We start from the raw sequence: 16,072 nt of genomic DNA on the forward strand, positions 1-16,072 counted from the left end.
AACAAATGTAAGTAACTGTTTCCAAACCTCTGAGTCTTCAACACATAGCCTCCTTACCACATTTCAGAAAAAGCGCTTAAGCAGTCACTCTTTGGAATGCAAACTCCCTCATTTCTCACATTTTCCCTCCACAAATTTGGATTATTATTGTATAATCAGTTTCTATATTTATATATTAGTGATAATTCACTATAATCTCATAACTAATAATCATGTATACAACTAAAAAGCAATCATTCTCGCTCATCAAAAACAGGAATGATTAGTTTACAGGCATTTAACTTTTGCCTTCAAGTGAAGTTCCTCAAAAACATAGTTCTCTTTCTGTGCAATTTCAAAATAGCAAAATGACTCCATATATACAGTCATCATATAACAAGTCTTTGTTCTTAAACAAGGGTGTGATTTAAGTTAGGAAGATGTTACTTCATAAAAATGTACAGTTCAAAAACAGTTTCACCAGACCACACCCACAATACTGGAATTTGAGGAATGCAACAATATCTGTTAAAAACAGACACACACATACAAACACACACACACACACAATCATTCAGTCTTAGACCCAGTTTACACCTGGTCACTTCATTTGTTTTAAATATAAGGATTATATCTGGATTACATCTGGATAAGACACAGGCCAGTATAAACAACCAGTCTGCATTTTAATAGAGGCATAAACAGAGCTGGACAGGAATTCAAAACTGACTGACAATCATTACAAGACACATGAAGTGAATTGGCAAATTCATGTGTAGCAGTTTCTCTGTGGCTTTCATTTTGTTCATATATAATTACATAAACCCAAAGTCATATATTGATAAAACCTTTGGACATACTGTCCATCATTGAGCCACATGTTCCAGAGGTGTAAACACATTCTCTACAAGACACATTCAACAACCAAGTCTCCTCCCAATATTGCTCCATCCAAACAGAGTATTGGATTTCTCTCTCAATAACTGGAGACATATTTGTCTACCAAGTATAAATGCATGTGGCTAAATTATTATCAGAATGCAATCCAGATACTAATCTGGTTTAAAGTGACCAGGTGTAAAAAAGGTGCAAATGTTGCATTTTACCTTTCTGTTTGTAAATTTGTAAATCTCCTTTTAGACCACTATCTAAAACAAATGACGCTTGACATTCTCTTTATGCATTTCTCCAGCATATGAACTGCAATGCCAAGTGTCAATGTTTTACTTAAGCTTTGTGAATGTTTTATGAGCTTCACAAGATCAACTGCTCCGTGTTGCTCTCCATGGCCACTAAAGAGATAGAACAGAATAATTGTTTTTTCCCTTACAAGTAGCTAAATTCCATCAGTGTTGCACTTGCTCCTAATACCGGAGCTGACTGGGAGATCTGTACTTGCACATCAATGCAGGACTGACACTAGGTGTTTATAAGTATGTGTGTACGTATCCACTGCCAGATGAATACATCATCAAGGTTCTACTCCTGCCAACAGCAAAGAAAGATGTCAAAGTCTTCTGATGTCTCTTCCCCCTTACTCCCAAACTGCCTAGTGTGTAACACTTCTCCACTCATTCTCCACATGATTATACACGTGAAATTACAAACACAAAAGACAAACATGAATAATAGAACAAATCAGCTGACCGTTGCTGAATTCTTCAAAGTTCACATTACAGTACTGTGAGTTATTAGACTGAAAAAGAAGGAAAAAAATAATAAAAAATACGGAAAGGCATAGGGAATCCATCACCCCATTATCGACACCATCATAACTAATATAGTAAAATGTTTATTTCTGATGACAGATATATTAATAATATCAGTTATTATTATTCATTAATATTATTCACGTTGTGTTTTTTCCACTATTTGTTCAGAGGAAGAGGTGGAGGGTAAGGGCGTAGAAGGCTGTCACTGTGAGGAGGCCTTGGTGGCTATCGTGGACACGCAGTGCTGCTGGAAGTTGGGGGACATGGCTGGGGTGCAGCCCAGTCTCTGGCATGAACCCTTCAGGCCTCCCTCGCCCTCCACAATCCACGGGCTGCTGCTGCTGTCCGACTCCTTGCTCAGCAGGCTGCAGCACTCTTGCGAGGGGGCGCAGCTCCGCTCCCCTGAGGCCAGGGCTGTTAGCTGTCCGGAGGTGGGCTGAGCAGAGGGTGCGGTCGGGCAGTCACTGGACGACTGGCCTTGAAGGACACTAGTAATGTGGTTGAGGAGGTCGCTGAAGAATTCTGGAACACCCTCATATCCTGGAAACAGGAGAATAAAGGATTTTTTTAAAAAACATCTAGCACTGCCGTATCAGCACATCACACACTGACAGACTACTACCACAACACCCTATACAGGATACAAAGTTATCATTTCTAAGCATTTGCACTATGCTGTTGCTTTGTGGTTGTTCAGTAATTCTAGGTGCTTGTTTGCTTTGTAGTAGCTAAATGGTGGAGTGCTGGATGTTAGCTATAGTGTTGCTAGGCAGTTGCATTTGTATCTCAGATGGTTGCTATGGTTCATGCTATGGAGGATAAAACCCTCTAGATTATAATTCTGAATGAAACAAGCAACAAGACGTGACACCATTTAAAACAAACAAAGCATCTACCTGAAGCACTTGTGCATGTTTTAGGGCACTATAGGGCATACCTGCAAATTTTTTTATCCCCAAGTGTTCAGATTCAAGTGGAATTTTAACATGATTTTAAAGGGAACTGTAATATCATGACTCACTAAATAGAATGCATTGTGAGTCTCAATACTGAAAAACAGACAGAAACTGTGCTGACAACATTTGCTCATTTCAACCAGTGCTTTGAACAACCCACTGGACGCATGAAGTTTCTATATTTCCTTGTAAAGTTTATGAATGGGAGGCTTATGCCTTTTAATACATTTTGTTTATATCTCTATAGATATCTATTCATTAATTTAGCAAATTTTGCAAACTTTTTTTTTTTTTTTGAATACACACCAGGGAATGCATTGATGTCGATGACAGCATGTTGGCCTGTCTGGTTGTTGATGATGACGTCGATGCCAAAGAGCGACACCCCCAAAGCCTGTCGCAGAGATCTAGACAGCTCCCTAATCACATCATCACTCGGGGGCTGGGAAACACCCTCTACATTATCTCTCTGCAAAAAAAGAAAAAAGAAAAAAATAGATACATTACATACACTTTTTAAATACTCTCTTCTTAAAGGTATTCCTAATAAGAAAATGTAAGTAGCAAAACAGTACATTTCATGGCTACAAAGTGTATGAAATGTAATCAAAAAGTACTCAGTACTCACAGAGGTAAGGTCTGAGGACGACTCTGGCTTTGACACATTGTGGCTGTTGAAGAAAATAGCTTTCCTGTCTGAGGAAAGACAGACAGAGATGAATTAATGAGAATGCCTAAAAATACCTTTCCTTGAACATCTGCTGCATTTGAGTTTAAATGTAAGTGTTTAGAATGGCCACTAGGCAGCAGCAGAGGCCAGCAGCTGAGAACACCAGGCTGTGAGAATGGCAGACTGAAAGCTGCAAGCGGGAGGAGATAGATAGAGGTGAGCCGTTTTTCCAAAAAGATGTTTACGTTTACAACCATAAAACAATATCAGACATATTAGTGGAATTCTACTACATCTTGGGCTGGTTTTAAATGTATGGTAATTTGAGTATACAGTCAGAAGAGTATTGCTTTGAATGTTTTTTAGTTGCATCAGCATTACAGCTCCAGTACAAAGCTGTAAGAACAAAAACATCTTACACAAAACATTTCTTGGCTGATGTACTGGGTTTGGAAGATGCTAGAAATGTGTAAATTGCATTTTTGGTGCAACTTCCACTTTAAAAACCTTATCACTGCAGGCAAGTGGGTGGGGGAACAGTGCTATTTTCATTTTTCTTTTTCTCTACCAGCATTAGTAATCAGCAAATCCCCCCTAATGTATGGCAACAGCCAACCTGAGAGCCTACATGCTTCCTTAAAGACACGTGTGACCAGCAGCAGACTGACAGAACCTAACCTTCCCACCCAGACAATAGCACAGTCAGTTATACACTTTTGAACCTTCAGCCTGATGTAATATCATGTGATATCATCAGGAGGGCCTGGTGTTAGCCAAGTGACCATGGCCTTGGTAACAAACAACAAACACCACCCACTCACTCTTATGTAGTGATGATTTTTATATTTTGACTGGAAGTTGAATGAACACAGACATGCCAAAAGTAAATGGTAGAGCTGTATAAGGCCCAGCCCCACTACCCTTGGCATACACTAGCAAAATAGAGGGGTAGGGGTGTCCAGAGAAGTCGTGATCATCACTATACTACCATAGTTTAATGTGTAGTTTCAAGGTTTTATGGCTGAATTCTTACAATACATAAACATAAAAAAAAAAGAACGCTAGTAGTTTGTCTCAGTTGCTAGCTAGCTAACTTCCCCGTTCCACCTTAAATGGTGCAACAGACAGCAGGGGCTACAGCTTTTAAGGCAAAAACTGAAAAATAAAATAAAATAAAAAATCTAATCAATACTAATTTCAGCTCCCAATCACAGGGGAATTAAGGAATCGACAATAATAATTAATTTCTGCACCACCTCCCCCCTTTCTGAAGATACAGGATGCCCTAAAGTTAACTAGTTAAACAGCAGAGAGGTTACTGAACTTTAGCACTCCTAATGACGTATCTGGTGCTTGAAGGGTCCCAATTCTTAGGGGGAGGGTTTCACTCCTTCTCCTTCCATCTCTGTTCCAATGGGCAGGGTTACATTTGAAAAGAAGGGGTAGGGGTAAGTGGTAGGGCCAATGGGTAAAGTGGGGTTGGGCCTAACTTGGGAATGTGAAGACATTTAAAGATTCCACAATTCACATTGTCACATGTGTACCTGGAATACAGCTATTATTGTGCATTTTTTTCATCTGTGTTAGTAAAGGGTTCAACTTAACAAGAATCTGAATTTGTTCATTAGAAGGTGTGTCCACACATATACATTTATTATAACGGTACAGGTGATGTGATGAAAATCACTCTTTTTACACCTTTTGTAATTCTTAGCAACAGGAAGCGTACAAAATGAACCAGGAAACTGGCTATTTAGAAACTACAGGCCTTGCTTCATACTTTCACACTTTCAGTGGTGCTTTCTTTCTTCACATCGATCAGTTTTTTCAGACTCTCCCTTTAACTAAGGCAGTTAGCACTGTTCTGAGCTCTAGAAGTTTGAATACCTCTAGCAGATTCCTCCAAAAGCAGCTACAACTACCAGTTTTGCATACTAGCCTGTAGTCTACAGTAGTGTATGCAAAAGCAAAAAGCACACACTCTTGAAAGATACAGCACTGAGAGCTTTAGTCAGGTAAGCTTTATGCTGACGGAGTTAAAAAGAGAGCAAGATCATCACACTTTCTGTCACACGTCAACCACTTAAACTATTAAATGTTTGTGAAGCACAACAGATCTGCTACGCTAAGTTCCTGGATTTGGTTGAAATGTCCTTGGCTCAAAAAAAGCTGGTTGTTATTACTTACAAACATTTTCTAAATATTTGCTTTGAGATGGAACCTCTTGAGAGATGAAATATTAAATCTTTATTAATCCCCTATTTTGAGTAACTGTTCTGAAATTCCCAAATAAATGGATTAGATATAAACAACGGAACTCTTGTAAACAGTTACATGTGTATGCAGTGGAGATCCAGTGCCATATGAACTTTTTTTTTCTCCCCTATTCAGATTCCTTTTTGTTCGTTTTTGTTTTGAGCTTAATCAACTACAAATACAGAGACAATAGCAAAATTTTAAAAAGACTAAAAAGAGATACAAATGTGAACTAGCAATTTTATTTTGTGTTGCTTCTTTGTTTGTAAGAGTGACTTTTACTTTGAAATTGTCTGTCTGTTCACTCACTGGACAGACACGTGCTCAGTCTGTATGTTTGGTTAAAGTATGTTGCAGCTCTTTTTCAAAACTGTACTATAGGGACTTATTACTGTAAAAAGTAACATCAGTAGTAAATCTATATTCCACATAGTTCATTTTAAACTTTAGCAATTAAGCTGCGTGTCGCATGCACCCTGAACCATGGTTTATCCGTGATCCAGTGATGTATGTGCACAGAGACAGAAGCATGCAGGTATGTGTAGAAGGTGCAGGTACTGGGAAGTGGTGGCTCAGCAGTCAGAGCACCAGGCCATTGACAACAAGTGGGTTTAATACCAGTTTTGCATTTGGAAGGCTGCTACTGTTGGACCCTTAGGTATGGCCCTTGACCATCACTGCTCATTGGACACTGCAGCAGTGTGTGTGTGTATGTGTCCTCTGGGTGTATTCACTAGTGTTATTTATAGATACTTATAGTGTATTATTATTATTTTTTTTTATTAAACATTTTAAAACTTATATTTCTGTCTTTATGTCTGAAATTATATATATTTATAGAACTTCCCAGTATAAGCTAACCAGAACTAAGCCCCAATCACTTGTAGGCCACAGTTCTAAACCATAAAAGAAGTACCACACAATAGCAGGTATTATTATATGTAAACCCAAATTCAGCACCATGCTTACCGGCTGGGCCAGACGGGAAGTTCTTAAGGGAGGGTCTCTCAACTACAGTGTACGAATCACCCACTACAAACACCTTATACAGCACTGCGTTGTGGTTGATGAAGCTCTGAATAACACATGGGGGCTTCACGTCCTTTAGGTCCTCAGCACTAAAGATGATTGCCATCTAAAAACAGGAAGAGAAGGGAGAAGAAAAGTGGACATTATTATAAAAGTGTCTCAGCATTACAAAAACTTCTCACAAAAAATGTGGACAGTACAAAATGGAAAGCACACAGCTTTTACCTGTGACATAAAACACTTATGCCATGTATATAAAAATAAATAATTAGAAATAGAAAAATTACTAAAGAATGAGAATTAAATCCAGGAATAAAATGTAAAAATGTAAGAATAATAGGGTAGGTAACAATAACATTATGCCAGCAATTCTCAATTGCTCAGCCATTTGACCTTATTCCCCTTGAAGAATAATAGAGTATGTTATGCAGATTGTATATTCATACACATCTATTCTAACAGTTTAAACACTGACTACATAAGCAGGTAGCTATAAATTTCATTACATATCTCTCACACAAATATAGCATGTATAAGACTAGAAGTAAAGGGATAAGGACATGGATATTTGTTCATGTTTTATTCAGCAGAGTAAACTTGGTTATATAAAAGTTCTACTTCTGCCTTCAGAAACCAGGAAGTTAAATAGCTAAAAACCAGTAAAAGAATGTTCATATATAAATGAAAGGGACATACAGTTCAATTAAGCTCCAATATGTTTTATAAATGTGTTCTTGGGGTTGTCATTTTTTTCTTTTGGTAACCCACTGAACAGCACAGTACACTAAAGAGAGAACAGGATGTGTAGACTGATTAGACCTGAAGCATTTATATTATCTAAATGAAGAGTGACTTCATTCATCCAAACAGACCTAAACCTCATCTGGGAGCAGTAAGAACAGAGTAGGGTTCGTACAGCGCACTAAGACACAGTGAGTAATATGTTAGAGAGATTATTTCCATTTTACAATGCTCGCTAATACAAAATATCACTACTGCGACGGCCAATCTTGTGAAAACAATTAATAAACACTGCACTTTGCAGCTTTAATTATTACATTACATTACATTATTTCATTATTACACTTACAGATCTCATATATAATATTGTTTTTGTAACAACCCTTCTTTTTAACAAATTAATTTGCAATCCAGTGAGGCCAGCACAGCAAGAAGAACTAAGCAAACATGTGGGTATGAGTATGAGCACGAGTGTAAATAGTTGATAACCTGTGGTCAGCCACTAACGATTAGAGAGATAGAGGGAGGTATGGTGTAGTCTTACCTCATGGGAGTTGGTTCCGTGTGCAACCCGTGTTTTGCAAACTGAGTGATGGGGGAAAAAAAAGAGAAAGTAGAAAATAGAATCAGCCATATTAAGAAGTTCAACCAAACAGCTTGTGTCTTCAACTTTACAGGAGTTAAAAAAAAAAAAAAAAAGATTTCTAAATTTCAATGCAATTTAATGTACTTAGATCTTCTTTCAAGTCCATTTGGAGCAATTGTATTTGTCCTTTATTGATGGAACATTGAATAAATTCGATTCAAATTATGTAATGAAAGGAAAAACTGCAGAGATTTTCAGGTTTTGTAAACCTTTCAATATACAGCGGCACAAATATATGTAAATTCTTTGGAATTTCGCGTTTTTCTGCATAAATGTGTCATAAACTGTGATCTGATCTTCATCCAAGTCAGGGGTATTGACAAATATTATAAACCTAAGATAATAACACAAAATATATTAAGATCATTTATGTCTTCATTAAGAACAACCATAAAAATATCATAGTGCTAGTAGAAATATGTAGTATGTGAATTTGACTAAGAAAAAACACTCAAACTTTGTGTTTGTTCTGTACAAGAAGGATACACAGATGTAAGCTGAGCTGCACCAAAACTGGCTTTTCGAGTTGATTTATATCAATTAAATTCTTGATTTACATAAAGCTTGAAGTTACAAAGTGATTTCAAAGACTTTAGACATTCACCTACAGTCCACAATAAGGCAGAGAGTCAACCAGATAGTCTTTCTAAGGGTTCACTTATTTTGTCACTAAAATAAAAGTGTTTGTATTTTAGACACATTATATTAATAAATACCCTTGATATGGATAAAATATCAGATCAAATTTTGAGACATATGTATGAAGAAAACCATAAAAATTCCAAAGGGATTACATATTTTCTTGCCACTGTATAATTATATTGTGATAGAAAATGTTGGAACAGTTGTTTTTCTGTAATATATATTGCAATTTTTAGAAATCTTAATAGGAATCTTTACTCGATTTCTCCAGATGAGCCAACGTTAGTCACTCTGTGTACAAAATATTGGAGTAATATAAAAGACCCTGGGCAGATATACCAATAATCTTTTTTAGATATGTATCTAACCTTTGTTAGATATGTAATGGAAAATAAGGACAGTTTATATAAATTTATTTTTTCTATTAAGCAATTTGTAGTGTCACTAACTGACATTTCATATAGAGCATGTTACATAAACTAATGTTTTAGAAGTTATATATATATATATATATATATATATATATATATATATATATATATATATATATATATATATATATATATATATATATATATATACATACACACACACACACACACACACACACACACACACATATACATACACATACATGCACACATCCATTGTAGGTGTTCTCTGCATCTTATCTGTGGCTTTTATATGTTTCATATTAATGCAGGTATTGTAACACATCAACTGAAATTAAGAAATATATTGTGATGTACAACTAAGGGCATACAATATGGTAAAATATATAAAAAAAATATATATATATAAAAAAAACAAGCTGCTGCTTCCTTTGGCTTTTTTTTTTTAATAGGAAGCGAAAGGACTTACTGAAGGGGAATGTAAGACCATGCTGCTCAATCTGTTCCAGTGTGTCTGGCCCACACTCACTGTTCAGCACCATGAATGGAGGAGAGCATATCCGTTCATCTAGGGACAGAGAGAGACAGAGAGAAAATAAAGTAAAGGTGAGAGAGAGTAGGAACAAGGCAGGATACAGGAACTTGAGAGTGAAAAAACATTCCCTCAAGAAAACATTTCCGATATGAGTAACAGGTAATTCTACAGAGAAGCTCCACCCTCTGAGGGAAAGTGCAATTGGCAAGAGTGGGTTGTTGGTTACCCTGAGTCACCCCCCCCCCAACCCCCACCTTCATAAAACAAATGCACTCTGCCAGATCTAAAAGCTCCTCACTCATCAGTTCCAGCTCTTCCCTATTTACACTAGTGACACAGAAACAATGGCCAGACAGCATTCTGTCCTGTTTCCCTCTGCATAATGCAGGAGTCGGTCAAATAGGGCCAGTAAAACTGCAGCAGGAGATCAAGGCTTTGTTTGAAAACACTGTCCTTTCACTATCCCATATATCTTTCTCAGCGATGAGCAAACAAATGTGATAGGAATGTAAAAAAGGATCGATATCTGTGAATGAATAGCAGCTCTACGCTCAAATCCATGTGCCAATGCGGCGATGCTGTGTGTGGTTACTAAGTCACTAGTCTTGATTTTAACTGCCAGCTGCTCCCACGGACTATCAAACAGTCTGCATAAAACACTATGATTAACAGAGTTTCAGCCTCAAATGCTGCACCCACAGAGAAAAACACACTGTTTAACACAGACCATATGCTTAGAAGGACACCACTATAAGATTTTTTACACATTACTTGGCTGTCTGCTCAGCATGCATTACACAGTGAAAAGCATACAGTGTCTTTAAAAAGTATTCACATCCTTGGATGTTTTCTAGGAATTAACAGAATATTTGGCAAATTAAATGATTCTGTAAAAAGCACCAAAAAAAAATGCATCTTCCAACAATACTGAACAATGACTAATCTATTTTAAGTCGTATTGAAGTATTTCCTTTAAAAGTTAAAATTAGAATCACCAAGAGCTAACAAATGGCAAATGACATAATTAAAGATTTTAATAGGGTATTCAGCACTACTCATTAGGCTGGGTCTCAGTTTACTACCACTCAATAAAATGTCCCAAGCAGGAAAGATGTAATATGTACATGGCTAGCATAGTAACAGTAGCTGAGGTAACTTCACTCACAAAATGATTTGAGCAGCATGGCTGAGGTAACTGTATGATCAGAAGAGCACTACGGAGGTAAACTGAGGAACTACGACTACAATTGCCTTGCTGAGTTAAAAGTCAGACCAGAACAGAAGTGACTTAATCTTTACAAAACAGATTACTATGTGCTTAGAAATACAAAATACTTTACAGACAAAAGTATTCGGACATCTGCTTATTTATTGTTTTCTCTGAAAACAAGGGTATATTTATTTGAGTAATAATCTTTACCTTCCAGGAATTTTAGGGCATTGCTGTGAGGATTAAATTGCATTTATCGATAAGAATGTTGGTAAGGTCAGAATGTTAAATGATCACCAGCCCATCTCATTCCTAACTCCCAAACTCATCCCAAAAGCACTAGATAGAGGCATTATCATTCCAGAGAACATTGTTCCACTACTCCTCAGCTCAGTGCTCAGGGGCTTTACACATGTCTGTTTATCTGCTTCAGAGGGAAAAAACTCCATAAGCTATGTGTGCATTTGCACATTTTAAGGTAGCTGAATTAATTAATTAGATTAAATGTCCATAAACATTTGGATAATTGCATACTTATTCTTTATAAGGCTTTTGGACTTATTCTTTCTAAGGCTCAGCAGATACGAGAAAGTGAAAAACAATAAATGTTTCCTTTTTGTTTAATTCTGACACATGAACTGGGATGGAGAACTGCAGAAATGAAATTGTTGTTAAAATGTGTTCTTTTATCCTCTTTTTGTTAGAAAAGCTGTTACATACACATAAGCCTGTCATTACAATTTAGGTAACAACTTCTTGTATGATGTATATGGTTACAACCTCAATCAATTTTGCTAATCTAAATACTGCCCTTAGTGTCTGGAACATTTTACAGCCAAGCTACAAAAAGCTACTTCAAATACTGTTAGTATCTGCACAGACGCTATTTGGTTAGTGACAGATCATATTTAAAGAGAAAATGGATTTAATGTGTATCCCCAGAGGTCATACTGTATGTGATAAGTGTACATATGTGTATGTACACTTGTATTTGGTGTGTGTGTAGTATATGTGAATTTACTGGTATAATTATTCAGATTTTTGTACATTTTGTTATCACTGTAAATCCATCTGTGGATTTTTTTTGTGTTTTATTTAGGCAAGCTCTCAGTTTTATTTCCAATGTAAAAATATAATTAATAATTAGACATTCTTTTATTATAATAAACCAATTACACCATTTCTAGCAGGCCTTTGAGACACAACATGTACTCAACAACACAAGAACAAACAACAATCAACAGCACAAAAATTCCCAAAGACTGCTTCAGTTTGACTGGAAGGATGGTCAGTTGAGATTAGAAGATTTAACCTGACGTAGTCTGACTAGACAGAAAGCTAGCACTTCCTTTCCTGTTTAGCTGTGCCAACGGGTGAGTGATGGCGTCCTATCCCCAGGGAGATCCTGTAGCACAGAAAGTGAGAAAGCGGTGTGGTTTTCTTTTCAGCTGGAACATATATCCATCAGCAGGAGGACTCCTAAAGAAGTTTACCTAAGCCTTTTTTATACTAACCCATCAGACAGAACACTGATAAAATTGACTGCTGAATTTCACCAATTTGACCAAGAACTGACTATAATAAAATTATCTGGATCCAGTACTGTATATATTGTAAATATCCTGTAAATATTCTGTTATAGAGATAAGTGAAATGCTGGCCTAAATTACAGACTCCATTTACAAAGTTCACCGATTTGTTACTCAAGGTACAGAATGCATTTCAGATCTGTTCCGCTGCAAAAGGGTAAAGTCCCTGTTTACCCCTGATCACTTTCTGTGTCTTGAGTATCAGGATTATATCTGGATAAGGCCAATCCATATAAAAAGATAAATGTAAACCCACTAAGATGCATTTAAAGATTTAAAGACTCTGAGTGGTCCAGTGAACCAAGGTGCTGTCACTACGATCCGAGGATTGCTAGTTTGAATTATTGGCATCAGCAGCCAGAGTCAGAGACAGCAAAATTGGCCATCCTCTGGGTGGTCACTCACTGGTGGAATTGCGAGTGGAAACTGCCCCTGCCCTTGTGACTCGATGCCCTAAAGTACCCTTTTTAGGTTCAAAAACAAGTGAGTTGCTTTCTAGATTATGAATAATAAAGTGCCCATCTGTGTGTGCACCTCTGCTCTTGCACACTCTATGCCACCCTCTCCTAAACATTGTCCCAAAGGTGCCCTTTCCTGTAGAGTAAATGGAATGTGGTGCTGTGTAGTTTTCTCCTGAAGGTGAGAGAACATTATTAGGTTACTAAGTAGACGTCCCTCTAATAAAGAATTGCCCACTAGTAGATTAGATGTGATGTGGTGCCCTATATGTTCCCTGAAAACAGGATAAACTGTCAGAGTGAGCATTTAAAAAAATCTTAAACTTTGCATTTATTTTTGTTTTCAGTTTTAGCCATACCCCCTGTACAATGTGCACACCCAACATTGTGAAGTGCTCAGCACAGACCTGTTAGCTGTTGTGCCGGAGCTGCGCTTTCCTCAGAATGCACTGGCTTCATGTGTAGGCATGTGCTAGCCTTCACCCTCCTAGTGTTTGGGGCATAACTAGTGATAAAGGGAGTTCTAAAGAATGGGTTCAGCAAATGGCTTTCCAAATTGGGGAAAACATATGCGATAGAAATTAGAAATTAGTTATTAAAAAATAATAATAATTTAAAGGTAATCTAAAGCAAATACAAATCCACTCACTCAAACCACTGCAAGAGGTGGTCTACAGCACATTCCTATCTCTAAACACTGGGGTTATACATGGTGGATATTAAAATTTCCCTATACTCTACTATCCTACTCGCTCACCTTTAACTGCATAAGAATGACAAGATCATACACTTAACAGGTTTTCAGGCTTTATTTCCTTCATGTGAGTAGACCCTTTTTCAGCTAAATCGTTTCGGTTACCAAATACTCTTTGCATTCTTTGACCAACAAATAAATTTGAACATTCTGTCCCACACAGCAATTTAGATCTGATTACTAAAGATACATTTGACTACCAAGCATGAACGCATGGTTAAAATCTTAGCAGGATAAAATCTAGATACTAGTCACATGCAGTTACCAGGTGTAAACAGGGTTAAAGATGCTTCAGTAAAATCTGAACAAACCCTAAAAATAGCCAAATGCTTTGCTGTAAATGTCAGTAAATTTAATTAACTTTCAAGAGTTTATAAACAGCTGCTATTTCAGGCATTGTATATTTGATGTCTGTTAAGATGGGACTTCTCTGGAAATGGAAATTCCATTTTAAGTGGGTAGACTGACTGCAGCTATTGTAAATCAATGAAACAATGTAACATGGAAGAGTGAAGGCCGCTTTAAACAGGTCCAACCGTCCTACGCTGTATCTGACCTGTGACTACAACTGAGAGTGTCCAGGATCAATCTCCGGCTTTGTCTAAACACTCCCAAAGGTCTGCAGACCTGCAGGAGCCGGTTCAGACGTTTATGTGACGTTCATGGAATGTTTACAGCAGTTTTGTAAAGGCTGGTTGATGGCGATTCTGGATTTCACTATCCGCCGGCTGTCCTACAAGAACATTTTTCATTCCCTGACTGCCTGCTTTCCATGTTTGGCAAATGGCAAAAACATTTCGCAGACTTGTTCTAGGATGAAATTAATAAAAATGGACGACAGACTGTGAATGCTATATAAATGTGTTGCGATAACATAATAATGATTTATCCTGATTTAGCCCAAGTAGTCAGTACATTATAATAGTAATATTCCACCATATTATACATGGCATTCGTGTTCCATACATGTTGATTATCATCATCATGGTTTATTGTAAAGTTCTGAGATGTAATCCTCCCTTACCTCCCATAACATTAGTACCTAAATGTACATATTTATTGTAATAATATCATCAATATATGCATCAACACCCACTGAGCTGTCTCAGATCAGCCAGAGTGCCCATGCTAACCTGTGAGTACCACTGAAAGGCCTCCAAAAGACCTGTTAAGTAATACAGTACATGGAATTGATTACCTAGAATGTGTGCAATGCTCAACCCCTTCACTTTATAATTTGCTGAATGTAAGCCTTAATTCTCCACATTAAGGATATCATATAGGATACAGGATTATATCTAGCAAGTAGGTGTGATGGTTTGGCTCAATACACCAGCATCTGATAATTCTACTAAGTATTTTATCTACAATGTTCTTGCTTAGTCCACAGGAACGCTCCATAGATTCTGTGTCTTAACAGATGTACCACAAGGCTCTGCACTGGGCCCTAAGCCAGTTCTGATTAATCAGGTCATGGCCAGGGGGGTTATTGTTTTCAAACCGAATGCATCATTCAATCATCAGTCATAGTCACCAATTCCAGACAGTTTTCTGTAAATCTACCCGTATATATCGTTTACTGAACACTTAAGGACTTAAGAAACTTTCCTAAACACATACCTGTCTTACTTAAATTTGTGTGTGTACTGGTCAATAATTAACTTTTGTCTCATTTCATCATTCAAATTTCTGTACCTCTCATTAATGCATATATACATAATTCAACTACAATACAAGAAAAGCAGACACATATGTTCACAAAGCCTGTATAAATAAGGACTTGGTTCCCCTCACTGAAAGAGCAGAGTTTTCCCAGCTCTGTTAGATGTTTTCCTTTAATAAAGTTTAAGCGTCTGTTTATATTTTCAACACATTAGAAAAGACTGTCTGGATTTTTTTAAAGGAGCTAAGGAATCTACGACGACACTATGTGAATAACAATACAGAATAGGCCTGATATTTACACACAGTTCTCACCCTAATCGAAAAAAATGGATCAGGATTTTGAGAGGGGAATTGAGAAGCCTGGCCGTTTACAGACAAAATCTCTCTGCCATCTGCACAAACAAAGGGGTCTCTGCTCAGGAATCACATAAACATGTTGAGTCCCCAGAAGTAGGACATACAGTAAGACAGGAGGAGACGATGTTTAGGCCGATCATGCTGAGCTGCAAATGAGTCCCAACACTCGCTCACTCTGCATAGTGTGCCACTAATCACAGCATAGGGCCCCTCATTGTGACACAGCTGGTGTGACGCAAGTGAAGTGTGTGTGCATAAGTACAGAAGGACCACAAGAGCATACATTCATCATGCTGGGGCAGTGGTGGCTTGTACTTGTATGTGGTAAAAAGAAGGAACTTTTAGATGGGCTTCCCTCTATAGCTTCTTATCACTCACACTGGTAGAAGAAGTTTTACAGGAACACAGTTCTAGACAGTTCTATATAGTTGGTATGTATATTTTGTTTTATTTAATTAGGATTTTAAAAAATATTTATATT

General features: G+C 37.2%; 1 protein-coding gene across 2 annotated transcripts in view; it reads right to left on the minus strand.

Annotated features, from left to right (window-relative positions):
- Positions 1-1,758: 1,758 nt before the first annotated feature.
- The window catches only part of itpk1b (inositol-tetrakisphosphate 1-kinase b), a 42,904-nt gene continuing 28,590 nt past the window's right edge, over positions 1,759-16,072 (minus strand). For both annotated transcript variants that reach the window (XM_007252512.4, XM_022672860.2), the window contains exons 6-11: positions 9,493-9,591; positions 7,888-7,928; positions 6,543-6,708; positions 3,276-3,343; positions 2,954-3,116; positions 1,759-2,231 (exon numbers count right to left, since the gene is read on the minus strand). In XM_007252512.4, the coding sequence (XP_007252574.3) occupies positions 1,894-2,231; positions 2,954-3,116; positions 3,276-3,343; positions 6,543-6,708; positions 7,888-7,928; positions 9,493-9,591 (875 nt within the window). In that variant the 3' untranslated portion in view covers positions 1,759-1,893. The remainder of the gene's footprint in view (positions 2,232-2,953; positions 3,117-3,275; positions 3,344-6,542; positions 6,709-7,887; positions 7,929-9,492; positions 9,592-16,072) is intronic.

The sequence above is a fragment of the Astyanax mexicanus genome, chromosome 14 (genome assembly GCF_023375975.1).
Source record: "Astyanax mexicanus isolate ESR-SI-001 chromosome 14, AstMex3_surface, whole genome shotgun sequence".
Lineage (NCBI taxonomy): Eukaryota > Metazoa > Chordata > Actinopteri > Characiformes > Acestrorhamphidae > Astyanax > Astyanax mexicanus.